The sequence below is a fragment of the Pimephales promelas genome, chromosome 5, assembly GCF_988280905.1.
Source record: "Pimephales promelas chromosome 5, fPimPro1.hap1.1, whole genome shotgun sequence".
NCBI classification, from domain to species: domain Eukaryota; kingdom Metazoa; phylum Chordata; class Actinopteri; order Cypriniformes; family Leuciscidae; genus Pimephales; species Pimephales promelas.
The window spans coordinates 18,750,083-18,766,822 of record NC_142773.1 but is presented as its reverse complement, the minus strand read 5'-3'; the positions used below and the strand labels follow the sequence as shown (position 1 = coordinate 18,766,822).

Here is a 16,740-nt window from a genome sequence, read left to right as displayed (position 1 = left end):
TATTAATCAATCAGTATGGATGAGACAAAGACTGATAGCTGAATATTATGGAAGCTATATAAAAAATAAGGGTAATTGTGAATAATTATCTTGCAATTCTGACTTTCTATCTAAGCAATAGTCAGAATTGTGGAAAAGGGTGCCATTTTGTAAGAATACGCTGTTGAATTTGAATTGCTGTCTATGTAGAAAGATTCATTTTCATCAGAATGCTGTAATTACTTCAGACAACAAGTGTGCTACTATTTTGAAAATTATATTGACTACTTTATAAGGCAATCAAAGCTAAACAGCAACAGATAAGTGGGTGTGGTTTATAAATAGATGCCAGAGAAGTTGGACATGATTGGAAAAAACTTTCTGGATGTTTACTCTCCTCGAGAATGTATGTGGATTTACCCGACAAAACCTGGGGTTGGTGTCATTTTATATTGTTTTTAATGCAGTTTCATTTGGTGAATGTGTTGCTAAAAGGATTTGATTACATATGGTACAAATTAGTTTGTTTGATTAATTTCAGGCTTGATTTTCATACTGTTTAATATGTTTGCATATGTTTATATGACATGATTAATGCGCAGAGTGTTTATAAGTGCCATTGTATTGCTTGGATTTAAAAAAAATGGATTTTAAGTGGCAGATTTTTGTGTTGAAATTGTATTTGCGCTGTTATGGGTTGGTTTTATGTTCATGGATATGGAAACAAAAGTGGAATAGTGCACTACCTTGTACTACTGCTTAAATAGCCAGTGAATACTGGTTTCCAAAAAACTAGTTCAAACCACCCTGGGTTAATCAACATTAAGTTTTTATTTCGCCTACAGACCATTTCACACAACACTGGTCCAGAAGCACTTCCTGTTTCAGTTTGTAACTGTTTTCTTTATTTCACATGTAAAGAAAACATCTTAAAGATGTTTGTTTAACTTTTTGATTTAGTTTTAAATTTTCTGTTGGTTGTATTTCATCCCAGCTTTTATGTAGTGTTAAAAAACTGAAACAGGAAGTGCTTCTGGGCGTTGTTTACATCTTGTGAAATGGTCTATAGCTTTAGCTTATCTTATACATTCAAAATTCACCTCTAGTTCTTGATTTAAAATCATCAGTACAGAAAGTTTAGTTTCAGCTGTGCAGTATATATACATAGCCTGGGAATACAGGTTTTTGAACATTTGCTTGCTTGGATTTAAAATGAAATGGTTTAGCAAAGCCTGGCCTTACTGATCAAAACCTGATTCTTTAAATCTATTCTAGCATCTTCTTTGTTCAGTGTATCCCTCAATCTCTCTCTCGTCAGCCCCCCATTTCCCAGTCCTGGCAGCTCCACTCTTCAGCCTAATGACACTGTAATTGAGCGTTACCCAGATAGCCGAGGCGTGATAATGGAACAGCTCTGTGCTGCCGGAGCAATCTTGAGCTGAAATGATTTGTTTGTCTAAATGCTCATCTCTCTTCTTGGGCCGTGTGAATGAGACTGTCTGCTCTTGTGGCACGTCAGTGCTAGGCCTCTTCTCTCTAGATCACACACCTACTGTACTACATAGGCAAAGAGATAATGGATTATATCTTAGACATGTTTTTTGAGAACTCTACTGGAAAATTCTGGTTTAACTTGATTTAGGTGGTCATTTATGTTCCCATCCTGGTCCAAGATGGGCTTTCAATCTGATCTGTCATTGAGAGAGATAGAGAGATACCTGCCTCATAGGGATAGTTCACGCAATTCTGTCATCATTTACTCCGCCTCAAGTTGTTCCAAACCTGTATGAATTTTTTTTCTTCTGCTGAACACAAAAGATATTTTAAGAATGTTAATGTTAATGTTAATGTTTTAAGAATGTCGACATTCTTCAAAAAATCTGCTTCATATTTCAAGGGACTTGAAGTTTGTCTAGATTACTCTGTCAGACTTCAGAAATGTCACAGAAAAGGTTTGTCTTTGTACCACCTAGAAGCCGACTGATCCGTATCACAGAGGTTCATTATAAGTCCTAACCATTGATATGGATAATGCCATGCATATACCAGACATACTCGCAGTAAACTGACCAAGGGAGACATTTTGAGTTGAGTTAAAATCAACATGAAATTAAATGTACTTTCCCGGACTTGTCCGTGATTAATAATTGGTGCATATTATTCCAAAGACGAAAATAAACTCTTCATAATTTATGTATTTGTCAGACATGAATAGCTAAGCTTTGCACATGTTTGTATAGTTATTAAAGCTTTATTTATAAATTCAAGCCATACATTTTGCCCACATGTGTGTTCCCTGGAAATCAAAATCAATCATCATGCTCTGCCACTTTTCCCAATCCGATCTTCAATTCTCAATGGATAAAGTCAAGTTTACGCTTGTCCTTTTTGGTTAATTAATTTAAAAACAAATACCATTTCATGTTGACTTTAAAATTATATTGTAAAACAAAAAACTGACTTTAAGATATTGAAATATAGATGACACAGTCAAAGGTATTTGTTGGGTTTCGGATGGTTCAGATCTCAGATTTTTTTAAATAAGAGAAACGGAGGTATGTTTTCATTGTGTCGGCAGATAAGAGTGTGATTTAATGGCTTGACCCTTCACCTCAGACATATGCTGTGCTTTATCAGTCAGAGCTCAGCTGCTCTCAGAAGACCGCCAGCTCAGAGAGGTAAAGTTCAAACGCTTTTCAGGAAGAGATTAGGGCAAGCGTCTTTATGTGTCATGAAGATGTGATAAAGCTTTCTGGCAGGGCGAGTTCTTGCTTCGCTCTTCAGCGGCTGTAGGTAGACTCCTGTGATGGCGGAGTGGGTGAGTCTATAGGGATTTAATGGGGATCTGAAAAATAAGTGAATCAAGCTTTTCTCCGAATTTTCATTGGGAAAAGTATTAATCTAAGGAGCTTTGTGTGTCTTCAAAACTTTTAGAAGAAAATAAAGAATGTTGTATCAATGCAACGGTTATCTCCAGAACATCAGTCACTCTTAAAGGGAAAAACTTTGGAAAGTTTCACTAGAAAGTAGTCAGAAATGGTTTTGTGAAGTTTTAAAAGTGTTTCTATACCTGCCTGTTCCAAGTCTGCCGTTGGTCAAGAGAGCCATTCATGAATTTTATGTGTAAAAGCCTGTTAAGCCTGCCTGTGTTCACTCTTGCCTGCACTGCCTGGTCAGCAGTTATTCGCCTGCGATCTGCATTTGCAAGCCCAGCCTTGGATTGTTGACCACATATCAACCCGATCACACAAAATGCGTCTTATAGCATGCACGTGTATTGTCTGTAGGCATGTGCCGGTATCAAATTTTCATGCTGCGGTTAATTGATTGAGCTTTTATTGCGGTATACGGTATTATCACGATATTTATAACAATATCGTGCATATTCATTACCGCGATTTATCGCATTACCGAATACCGGCACATGTCTAATTGTCTGTAATTTGTTTTTATGTGCATATGATATGCATTGGTTGGTTAGGGTAGGTTTAGGTGTGGTGTGGGGTGCGTGTGTATTATACGTTTGGGTAGAATTAGTGGTGTGGGGTGCGTGTGTATTACACGCAAATGAACTGCGCATCAAATGCACGCGAAAAATGCAAGTAAAAACGCATATAAATTACACAATGCGTGTTATAGAGACACATTTCCATGAGAACAGGCTGCTCTTCACAGACCCTCCAGGCCTGTAACTCTACATTGGCCTGTTGAGCAGTCAGCTTCACCTTGCCGCCCTGGGACCGCCTTTCCTACGAATCCAACGGGCTTTATGATTTAGACAAAATCCATGTTTGGAAATTTCATACCTGTACCTGATGGTGTTTTAAAGTAAATCCACCAGGCTTGTATTTAAACATTAGTAATCATAATAATAAGTGTGCCTGATCAGCATAATCTGATTTTTATTTATTTTTGTTGTCGTTAAAGGGTTAGTTCCCCCAAAATTGAAAATTCTGTGAGTAATTACTCACCTTCATGTTGTTCCAACCCTGTTCATCTTCAGAACACAAATTAAGATATTTTTGATTAAATCTAAGAGCTGTCTCACTCCTCCATTTGGATTATCTGTAATTGAAACTTGCCAGCCCAGAAAGTTAGTAAAGACAATGTTTAAAATAGTCCAAATTACTACAGTGGCTCAAACATAAGTTTATCAAGTGACGAGAATACTTTTTGTGCGCAAAAACACCCAAACATGTATTCAAGTATTCGTTTTCTTCTGTGTGGGCCTTATAGTGAGTTTAAGTAACACGCCTGGTTCAGATTACACGATTTGAGCATGATTTTGATCGGTTTGACGTAGGGTGTCATCAGGGGTGTGAAGTAACGAATTACAAATACTCACGTTACTGTAATTAAGTAGTTTTTTTCAGAAATTGTACTTTTTTGAGTAAGTTTAAAATTGTGTAATTTTACTTGAGTACATTTTAAGTGATGTATCGGTACTTTTTCTCCGTTATTTTCCTTCTGTTTGTGGCCGTTACTCGTTAAATGCTTGTTTTAATTTTATTTTTATCCATCAACGTGATTGGATCGAGTAATCGGTCTCGTGACGGTCATCAATTCAAATTAAGCATAGAAAACTTACCGCCTAATCATGCTGTTACTCGTGACTGCGGTGAAGTGCATTCATCACGCATCAATTCCAGATATCAGCGTCTTGCTCTAATATGCTACGGTACATTTCACATTTCTGCTTAATATGATATTTATATAGGCTGGCCTGTCTACATTGCCTAACATTTGGTCTGAGGTTGGGGGAATTGCGAGACGAGTTCATAATGCGGTGAATTCCCGCTCCCATTTCACAATCACAGGAGAGACGCGCGTCACGATCTGTGCACTGCCGCGTCTCGCGCTCGCCATGCCGCCAGATTCAGAATCAGTGCACCATGTCGTTAACTTGAACTGCATTTCTTAATAAGAAATTAGCACAGCTCGTTAATAAACAGCGTTTTTTGATTGATCCATTATATGATCCGTCTTCATTTGGCAAGTGCACTTGCGCAAAAACATTTTTCATGCTGAACTTTTTTTTTTTTTGTGGATGCTGCTGATAAAACAGCTTAGCGGAGACTTCAGAGACAAAGTGTGTTTGTTTCTTTTGTAAAAGTTTCCTGGATATAACTTCCCTATTTAATGCACAATTTTCCTTACAAATTATATTATCAGCATTTAATGCTGATAATAGCATTACAATGTGAGTAAATGTAGCTGTGTAAAATGTAAGGGATGATGCCATCCTTCTAGAACAATGCATTTACGTTTAAATTGTAACATATTTAATAGCATGGAATAAAAGTGTGTAATTAGTGTTAGCTCACTATCTTAGCCTTTTTCAGTGCATTAGTTGAGGTAATATGATAATATTAGTGATTCTCATTTATCAAAACACTAACATTGGTACCATTTTGGAGAGAAATTGGGTATTTTTTTATTTTATTTTACCCATATCTCTTGGTGTGTGATGCTGAACTATCATATGAGTTTCTAAAGGTCTTTGAATTCTTTGCACAGTTATGAATATTGATATTTTATGTGCAACAATAACATGCTCAGGCCCAGTGGCTTTTCGCCTAATTTTAAATGCTTTTCCCCCCAAATAATATGATTTAAATGGTGATGAGTGTACTGATTTGATGCATTTTAAAAAGATGGATGATAGATATTCTTCAATCTTTCTTACAAAGAACAAAATATAATGTGAATTCCAGTATGTGCATTTTTTTAAATTTATAAATTGTAGTGCACAGTGTTTATTATAAGGGTTAGAAACCGCACCTCAGTACTCACTACTCACTACTCATGAGTACTTTTAAATAAGCTACTTTTTTACTCTTACTCAAGTAGTTTTTTGGACAAGTACTTTTTACTCTACTCACACTACATTTTTTGGAATGTAATGGTACTTTTACTTGAGTATGTTTTTTCAGTACTCTTTCCACCACTGGGTGTCGTGAGGATTCGTCAACGCCAATGTGCGTCGGGACGCAAGATTTGATCGTATCATCTCGTATAGTGTGTCATAGTGGGCAACAACCTACGTCGCATCTGCGATGCATTACGACATCCCGACAAAAAGACTAGCATGTTTAATTTTTTTAACGGTCATCCATGACGGTTCCGTCACATGTATGAGGTTGACCAATAGGAGCACAGAAGCTTTTCTGTACACAACTTTCAAAAATGGCGAAATGAAAGAGAGACGATGGTGCTAATGTTAAAACTAAAAGTAAAAATATACAAGGAAACAATATTTTACCTCAAGTTCTCTTTGGAGGATTGACAGCCCATATTGTCGTCTTCGAGCAATCCAGGAACGTGTCCATTGTCGGGTTTTCTTTCCTTTTTTTTTTACCTTTTTCTAAACACAGGACGGCCAATACAACACTCACCGCTTCATCCATTGTTTGTTTATGTTCGTTTCCAGAAGTCACTCGCTACTAGTTTCGCCTTCTCTTAAAAACGGCATGCGATGACTGGTCAGGAAGAAACATGTAGTCTGACATGTCTTGTCCACGACACGACAAGATATTAGGAGTCAGAATCGTGTAATCTGACACAGTGACTATCGTAACAGACAAAAAAAAATCGTGTAATCTGAACCAGGCATAACAGTGTAACTGATGGCGCTTTTCCACTGCATGGTGCAGTACGGCTCGCTTTAAATGGTACCACATCTGTCGAGGTTCCAAGCGTACCGTACCAATAATAAAATGTGACATGAACACACTGCAGATCACTGATTGGTCAGACAGAATTGTTACTACCAGCATCACTGTATTTGCGAGACATCAAACCCGCTAAATTTAAACAGCCACCGCTGCAGCACCTGTTTTAAAACAACTTGCTTGACTTGCTTGAAGAAGAAAAACGAAAGAAAGAATACTTCCAAAAAATAAATGGCTGAATCGTGGTCAGTGGACAAAGTGCAGGCGTTCCTCTCTTGGTTGCCGAGGAGTGGATAAACTATAACGGTGAGACTATAATCCCATTCCCACCCACTTTGAAACGGTACCAACTGCACTGGAAAAGCAAACCGATCTAAAGTAAACCGAGCCGAGTCGTAACACGCAGTGGAAAAGCGAAGCGAGCCGAACCGTGCCGCGCCGAGCTGAACCGTACTGAGCCGTACAAGCAGTGGAAAAGCCAAGCGAGCCGAATCATGGCGAGCCAAGCCGAACCGTACTGAGCCGTACCAGCAGTGGAAAAGCGAAGCGAGCCGAACTGTACTGAGCCGTACCAGCAGTGGAAAAGCGAAGCTAGCTGAACCATACTGAGCCGTACCGAGCCATACCAGCAGTGGAAAAGGGCCATAAGTACTGGACAATAGTGAGCTTACATTCTGATGTACAAACCAGTTACACTACGTGAACTCACTCAGAGGCCCACAGAGAAGAAAATGAATGGTTGAATAGTCGTCATATTTGTTTCGTTTTTTTTTTTGTTTTGTTTTTTGTGCACAAAAAGTATTCTTGTCACTTGATAAACTTGATTTAAGTTTTAACAACATGGTTGAGCCTCTGTAGTCACTCAGTAGACTATTTTAAACATTGTCTTTACTTTCTGGGCCGGCAAGTTTACTTTACAGAGAAGCCTATGGAGGAGTGATCCAGCTCTCAGATTTAATCAAAAATATCTTAATTTGTGTTCGAAAGTCTTGCAGGGTTGGAACAACAGGAGGGTGAGTAATTACTGACAGAACTTTCAGTTTTGGGTGAACTAACCCTTTAAATGAGTTAGAGCTTTGTGGTAGATTCATGTCTATATAGTACAACTCTTATTTTTAATGAGAAAGAAGAGTGGTTGTCATGATACTGACGGTCAGGAGCGTCACTAGCTAATTAAAGAAACCATCCAAATGGGTAACCTTCTCCAAAAAAAAAAAGGTTATTTGACACACATTTGAGGTGAACGAAACACCAATTAACCCTGAAAATGGTTAATGACCTTAATTATGAATGTTTTATGTGTTTAATTTTAGAAAATTCATTATTCATTGTGGCTCTGATAAATGGCTCTGCTTTTGCTCTGAGTTAATTGTATGATTAGCCAACACAGAGAGATAGACCCATAATTTCTGTATATTTGATTTCCATGTGTCACTTGTTTACGTGTTTAAGTCAATATATTGAGTTATTTGTTTTCATTTGCTTATTATATTTATTTATTTATTTATATTTAAATAAGTATTTTAGGTATAAAAAAAAAGAAAGTGTACGTGTTTTTGTGTGCTTTATTTCAACATTTTAAACACTTTTTTGAGTTGTTTTGACTGTAGTTTGTGTGTCTCTCTAAGACAAAAATGTGTCCACTTTCTTTAATCATGAAATAAACCTCCCAGCAGGATCCGGAGATTGAGCTGCACGTGCTGTCACATTAACTGTAAGAGATCTCGCTGATCACCCACTCTTTGCCTGGAGGATGTTATGCCTATGAATGAAGGTCAGAGGTTGACTGCCTCCTGCCACCTGCACACCTTCTGTTAGACTGTCAGCTCAGAGTCTCAAATGGTGACAGAATGAAGTTAACGCTTATTAATCCAACAAATCCAATAAACAAAGATCACCATGACTGCTGCTGCGAGACTAAGATGGCAAACAGGGGCTAAGTTTTAATTATGAAAGCTTCAAGGCTTGTGTATCACATGCAGATCAGTGTTGGGGAACGTTACTTGCACTAACACGTTACCAGTGGTGGAAGAAGGATTGAATCTCAGTACTTAAGTAAAAGTACAAATACCCAGAGAAATATTTACTTTAGTAAAAGTAGAAGTAACACAATGACAACCATACTTAAGTAAAAAGTAAAAAGTACTTTATTTTAAATGTACTTTAAGTATTAAAAGTAAAAGTACTTGCATAACAATTTATTATCTTAATGTCTATTTTCTAATGATTAATAAAACATTTAATTCTAACTCATTCAACCTAATAGCCTACTCCTATAATGATGTTCAATAATGATGGAAAAAAAATGTCACCATTTCTGAAACAAGCTTGCAATTAGGCAATATCATGCTTATCCTTAGTACTATATGTTAATAACTATAAATGTTAAATGTTATGGCAGTAAACGCGATTCATTTATGGTGTAATTCTGAACCTCTTGGCTTGCCATAATCCTAACCAAACCAAACATATATTACACACGGTGTGTTTCCTATGCACGTAAAAACAAATTTTCGCGTATGAGTTGCATGATAAACACACTGCGCGTGAGACGCATTTAGTGTGACCGGGTTGATATACTGTATCTATGGCAACCAAACGTCACTGGTGAGACAAACGTGCAACGAACGGACGGTCAGATTACGTTTTGGCAGGGGAAAAACTGATCAGAAAATGTAACGAAAATGTAACAGAAGCTGTAGAAATGTAGTGGAGTAGAAAGTATAATAATTGCTGCAAAATGTAACGAAGTAAAAGTAAAAAGTAGGCACTATTTATTGTACTTAAGTAAAGTAAAGATACGTGAAAAATGTACTTAAGTAAAGTAACGAAGTATTTGTACTTCGTTACATTCCACCACTGCACGTTACATAATTTACTCATAGAAGTGTTACTTTTTCTGGTAGTCTCATGTAGCCAGATCTTCAGACTGAACTCTATCAGCAGCTTTTGTTGACTAAGGTCTACCCAGAGGTTGTTTGACTGACATGAAAAGAAACCAATGAGAATTTGATTTATTCTGATTGACGCTGTGTGTCTGACTCGTACGTCCTTTTGGTCTCCTGTTGCCAGAATAACAAAGTAATAGAAACATGGTATTCCTTGCACAACTAGCCTTTACATCAATGTCAAATTAGCACCAAAAAGAGAAAGTCTTGGTTATAACTCTCGTTCCCTCAAAGTTACGTGTTGTGTCTCAATTGGGATCCCAATTCATCGCTATGTTCCGACGTGACGTGGAAAGGGAGATACTGAAAGGGAACTTCCGATAGGGTAGAACGATCCGGCTTGCATTCACGTGATTTGTCGAGATGAGAAGTAATTCACGCAGTGCAATGTCATTACCAATCAATCAGACTGGCAATGTATGAGAAGTGGCAGTATGCAAGTAAAAATGAAGGTACCACTGGTTTCGGCTCTGCGTGACTGCGCATGAATATGGTTCTTTCTCATAACTAAAAGAGAGAAAGAGACTATCCTACTGCTCATAAAACATTCCCTAATATGCTTAACCAGTTTAGATGGAAAGGATCTCAAGCTGGCTATTGCAGCTGTTCCCACTAACATGGCATTTCCAGAACAGTGCTACAACAACCATTATGAAATTAGTCTTTACAATGAGCTCTGTTAGAGAGGCAATTTATCTGTTCCATAAAATACCTACTCTCCTGTAGAGTAATGAAAAAACACGCCTCTGTTACTTTAACACCATTTCAAATCCCTCAGTTCGAAAAGCCAAGCCAATGTTGATTCTTGTTTTATTACGAGCTCTGCTGCGTTGACAGCAGATGTTCGGCTAATTACCTATGGGTCGGAAATACAGGTGATTTTCTGGAGGTTGGAGATTTAGCATGCTCTCTCAACCTTTTCTCACTCGTTTTGACTGTAACCTACCTATGCCACCCCCACTATACACGTGTCAAGTAGCCGGACCAACTTTTCTCTATTTTCGCTTGACTATGACGAGACCCCACACGGGTGACTGACATAGTATACGTAATTTCCTGCGAAATTCTTGGCCTTTTTTATTGATAAAATTAAGACCCTTATACCACACTTTGTTTCCCTAATTATTTTACCTCTAACTTTTGCTAATTATGAAGATATTTGTACCCCGTGGAGACTCTGATCCATTCAGACTTGAAAGAAACACATTAGTATACGTGTCTTAGCACAGCCTCATGATCTTTGGAGACTTTGGTGTGTGTGTGTGTGTGTGTGTGTGTGTGTGCGCTGCGTGTTTGAAGAGAGCATCACCCATCTGTCTGTGTGTCGAGTAGATTAATAACTCCTCTACATTTAGCCCCAGTCTTGTGGGCTCTCTGTTTTGCCTCTGTAAGTTTGTTTTTACTTTATTTACTGCAGTTATTAAGCTCTGGCTTAATCATGTATTTGAGGTGGATCAGCCCAGAGACAGTGTCTAGAAGTTTCCCGTGTTTTACAAAACGGCTTCAGTCACTTAATTCACAATGTAACGCATTGAAAACTGCTAAGAATCCACTCAGACCAACTCTCAGAATGAGCAGAGTTTGTGTGAAGCAGTGACCTGAGAAAGCACAGTCCTGTTCATGTTGACCTACTTCAAAAAATACAAGCCAGCCCACACTTCTGCTGTAGGTTCAATTACCTGTGCAGCCTTGCATAGATTGTTCACCCAAAATGTTTAATTCTGTCATTTTAACCACGTGTCTTTCCTATTTTAAAACAAATAGAGATGTTTTGTAGAAAGTTCCCACTCCTTCAATCCATATAGTGAAACTTAACCACTTTCAAGCTCCAAAAAAGTGCTATAAATACCACAAAGCTGAATTTTTCTAAATCATAAAGCTCCCTATTTTTTTCATTAGTTCTCATTTCTTTTATGTATAATATTACTTTGTTTTTTTTATTTCTTGAGTTGTTTGACTTTTTATTTTTCTCTTATTTATAATATTTCTCCTTTATTTATTTCTCTTTTGTCTTATTTATTTTAATTGAATTTATCTATTTTATTTATTTATTTATTTATTTATATTTTCATCAGTCCAGACTAGCGCTCTCTCATACATATGACACAATGGAGCCCCAGGCGTTACGCAAGAGTTTTTTTTGGTATTTTCAGCCTGACGCAGTTATCATTTTCCACATCCTGCGCCACATTGTTTAAATAGCAAATGCATTTCCACCCATTTGTGCACCCTTGTGTGCTGGTCTGAAAATGAGGAGTGTTTGGGCGCATTGTTGGCGCATTGCTACTTTGAGGCAAATAAAATAGACTGCCCCATTGACCAACAAAATCCTGGTCTAAAGTCAATGGCGCAATATTTGTTTTTGTTATTTAAAGAGCACGTCAATAATGTGCGCCTATAGGTGGGTACAACACGTGACCACACTCTGCGCAGCGGCACACAAACTGGCCAAATATTAAAAAATTAAAGTATTAAAATGTTAAAGATTATTATTGTGTATCTAAAGACATGGTGGAATCCGGCTTGTCCCGTAGATGGTCTGCTTGCGCACTTTAACCTTGCACACGAGCAGATCCGTTTCCTCTCTGGAAAAGCGTTCAGTCTTTCCACTATCAAATTCCACCATGTAAATATCAAATCCGTCATGGCGCGAGCACAACCTTCTTTGAGAACTGGGAGATGAGACTTTGATTGGTTTATTGCACGTTGCGCCCAAAACACACCCATTACTCATTAAGAGAATAGGGATAACACTTTTAGACCATGCGGCGGGCACGCCGACCATTTTTCCCATCGTTAAACTAGCAAATGTGGTTTCAGACACGACATAAGTGCGTTTGTGCCGTGCGCTTTAGACCATGCGCTTGGATTGTTAAAATGGATTGTTAAAATTGGATATTGGAATTGAATATATATGAAAATTAAAATTGGATAAAATTGGATAAAATAAATCGGATTGTTGCCCTAAATGGGGTTAATTTAAACTTGATTAAATTATAAAACATAGGGGTGACTTTCTTTTCTCTCTGTTATTGTTACTCTCTTCTCATTCACTCACAACACCCATATCAATTAAGCCCAAACAAAACCAGTATTGATTTTAGCAGCATTTGTTTACCCTCCCCATTGAGTATTGGTTTCTTCTTTGTCCACCACACTGTGAGCTGTGCTGTTTTTTTGTCTGTAATCTTTTTGTGCGAAAATTACCAGTATGGACATGTGAATGAGAAGGAGCCAGTTCAAAATCTAGTGTGTTTCTCTCCCTTGTGTGTTTGAAAGCAAACAAGGATTGATTGGTCCAGGCTGCAGTTCCTCTCTAGAGATGACCCAGGGGTCAAAGGTTGGATTTAGTGTGTCGGAAGTAGGCATGAAAATCCACACCATCATAAATCCACACACACTCACAGAAAAGAGGATGCAGAGAGACACCATTAAAAATGATGAATGGGCTCAGAGAGCAGCGGAAGCAGATGACAGTAGCAGCGGGCCAAAGTGCTGTGTTTTGTGTAAAACTCTGGCCCAGTTCTGTACCTGACACACAGACACACACACACACACACTCTTTCTCTCAATTTTTTGGTCAATACTGCTGGCCTAGTGTTGCTAGAGCATTCAGAACAAGTCTCTCAGATAATATGAAATCAAAGGCATGAAATCAAAATTGACCCTATTTATTTTCTTAAAGTCACCATGAAACCAAAATGGGCTATTCTTTTTTTATGGAATTTTGCAGAGTTTATTATAAATGATTTATCAGTACGCATTATTATTTATTTATTTTAATTTTTATCCTGAACATAAACGCTCCCTCACACAAAATCCTTTTCTCTGATGACGCTTGCACCGGCGCGAGGGCGGGACAATAATCCCTTTCCTCCAGCAACCTGTCAATCATTCGAGAATGCTGGAATTAGCTGCAAAAATCAACAATTCAACTTTCCAATTTCCAATCGTAAGAAACCAATTTTCCAATTACCAAACATTTTTGTTTGTTTGTTAAATAAGTCATTTAACTCAATATATACGTCATAATAGAGAGGAAAAGTTGAAATTTCCATTTCATGCCGACTTTAAAGCTACAATACCTAAGATTTAGATGCCGCTAGATGGCGCTACATTCAAAACAACAACAACAACGGCTTTGCTTGATGACGACGTGGAGAAACCCGGAATGATGGGAACTGTTGTTTTCAACTCCACCGTGGATAAATCAGTCAGAGACAGGAATCGAAAATTAGTTGTCATGGATGAGGTAAAGTTCGATTTCTATAAATGTTGCGTTTACATGCTTGTTTTTCCTTAAACTGAAATAACCGCAAGAGAAGTCAGGTTTAAAAGTAAATTAGTTATCACAGATGTTACTGTACGAGTCACTGGATGAAGCTATGGTGGAGAGGGTTTGAAGGGGCAGGTCTCTTGCAAGGAGTTGACGTGGCTGGTCCTCCTTTTTGGTAACTTTATAAAAATAAAAATCATGTACATTTGACACATCTTTTCATGTTGTGTAAGTATTCAACCACAGCTACAGTTTCACAAAATTATCGTTGGGTCGCACATCCGGACGAGAAGCTCAACGCCGCGTCTCGCCACATATTTAAAATTCGAACACATTATTATCTATAAGTGTACACATACCGGCGGCGCCCAGCAACGCCTCAGGACCGTGTTCAAAATCCTGCTGCGCCACAGAGCGCCATTTACATAGTTTTGTATCATTTTTTTTTAATAATTTTTGTCTCAAATCGTTGCTAATGGATCCTGACTTCGCCCTATGCTTCAATATGCATTTAGTTTGCATTCATTTACAGAAATCAGCTGCTTGAATGACAATTGCTGATGTTATTAGATTTTTCAGGTGAGATTCTCAATTCATTCAGTGAACAGATGATCTGAGGTAAAGTTTTCAGAATGCAGACTCAGCAACGATTGTATTTAATTGTACAGTACAATCATAACATAGAACAGACATTATCTTCATTTCCTGTCATTAAACAGAACAATATTGCTGGCCATACACTGATGAGAAAGTGCGCGTCCGGTGTTCGATAACGTTACTGTGGAGTTGTCCTATAAACGTGGCGCGGCGCTTCTCGTCCGGTGTGCGACCCCCTTTACAGCCAACAGTTCACATTCCGAGAATAAATGAAAATAATAATTGTGCTCCATTCCATAACAAATGCGCGAAACAAGCTGACGTTTGTTGCTTGATAGACGCTAACGCACAACTACAACTACCGCATTTGTCCAGGACTACACGTAGTACGAGCGGAAACCGAGGTAAGCGGATATGATGCGATTGACTCGCGACTCCCAGCTCACCCCTGCTCACACGCCCCGTTTCCTTGGTTAAAATCTCAATTTTCACGCGATTTAAACATTGTTTGAAACATTTGGAATATTGTAAGTTATCATCTTCGCTAAATATATAACACTGGCCTTGTGATTTTGGTATATTTAAATGCAAAAATCTTAGGTATTCCACCTTTAACTTTTATAATTTGATCAAAATGCATCCGTATACAGTACTCACCTTTCACAATCCAAACAAAAACTTTACAATCCAGTAAATACGATTACTTTTCTTTTTTAACACATAATGGGAACATCATACTAAAAAAAGGTTATTCTAATGACAGTTAATGCAATATGAATTAAAATAAAATAATAGAAATAACCGTAGAACAAATAAGTCTTTCCTATAGCAGCAAATTTTAATCTAAGCAAATGTGTTAATGTAATATATCCCACTCCCAGCTGTTCCCAGTTTTGTCATCAGAGAGGTCCCTGTCAGCACACGTTTATTATTTGGCTTTGATAGTTGCCAGTTATTGAAAAAATCTACTCTTGCAGTATAACATTTTCATTGAGATGTTCAAGCAGGTGGATTCATACAGTATATCTGGTAATGCATTTCAACTAATTTATCTGAGTAATTGCGTATTGGCATGTTCTTTTTAAAGTATCTGTTAGTTTTAGTTAATGGTTCATTTGATACTTTACCATTGTAGTTGCAATTTGAATTTTAATAAGTTCTGTACATCCTGCTGCTATTTACTTGCCACGAAAGCATGAATCGTCTGTTTGAATCTCTGCTTCTGCCCTTGAAGTTTCCCAAGGGAGAAATCTCAAGGTGATTAGAGGCTGTGTTTGAGTTTGTACTGCCTTTCCACAAAATGTTTTTTTTTTTTTTTAAATCATTACTTTGTATAATACTTGTGATTACCGAGCTGCCCGGCATAACCTCTTGCAACCTTGCATTTTCAGCTTCAATTAGAGGCAGAAGAACTGCACAGCTTTAATATTCAAGGTCAACTTTAGGTTTTTGAAACAACTTTAATTATAAACCTCATTTGTTTTTTTGAAATGCTAGACTAAATTGCTGCATTTAAGTTGAAGCACATTAGTAGTCCATTTCAAAAACACGTTCAGAATTGATCATCCTGCTCTTAGTTTAGTACATTTGCAATCAGCCCATTCTCACTCCCAAGGCGTCACCTAACTGACGCCTTGGGAAGCATTTGGACATGCTTCAATATCTGACGCTTTAGGTGCCCTTTAGCGTCAGTTAGATGACGCCCTAGGATCGCATGTACCCTACCCCCACCCCACACCTAAACATAACCGCGTCCTCTAACTGACGCTTTCCTTTAGCGTCAGTTAGATGACGCCGTAGGATCGTGTCATGTAAGTGACGCTAAAGGGCGCCTAAAACGTCAAATATTGAAGCATGGTCAAAGGTGACGCATGGGGTGAGAATGCGTTGTTGCAATACCTGGATGATATTGATACAGCCCATTCCCACCCCCAAGGCGTCACCTAACTGACGCCTTGGGAAGCATTTTGACAATGCTTCAATATCTGATGCTTTAGGCACCCTTTAGCGTCAGTTAGATGACGCCCTAGGATCGCGTGTACCCTACCCTCACCCCACACCTAAACCTAACCGTGTCATCTACCTGACGCTTTCCTTTAGCGTCAGTTAGATGACACCGTAGGATCGCAACATGTAACTGACGCTAAAGGGCGCCTAAAACGTCAAATATTGAAGCATGGTCAAAGGTGACGCCTTGGGGTGAGAATGCGTTGACATATACTCTGTGGAATTCATTATCCCACAATACAATGCTCTCAACTTGATCTTC

At 38.1% G+C, this 16,740-nt stretch overlaps 1 protein-coding gene across 1 annotated transcript in view; it reads left to right on the top strand.

Moving 5' to 3' along the window:
- Positions 1-301: 301 nt before the first annotated feature.
- Positions 302-16,740, top strand: part of ephb1 (EPH receptor B1) — a 306,795-nt gene continuing 290,356 nt past the window's right edge. Inside the window, exon 1 of the mRNA XM_089131064.1 lies at positions 302-414. Coding sequence (XP_088987190.1) covers positions 384-414 — 31 coding nt within the window. The 5' untranslated portion in view covers positions 302-383. The remainder of the gene's footprint in view (positions 415-16,740) is intronic.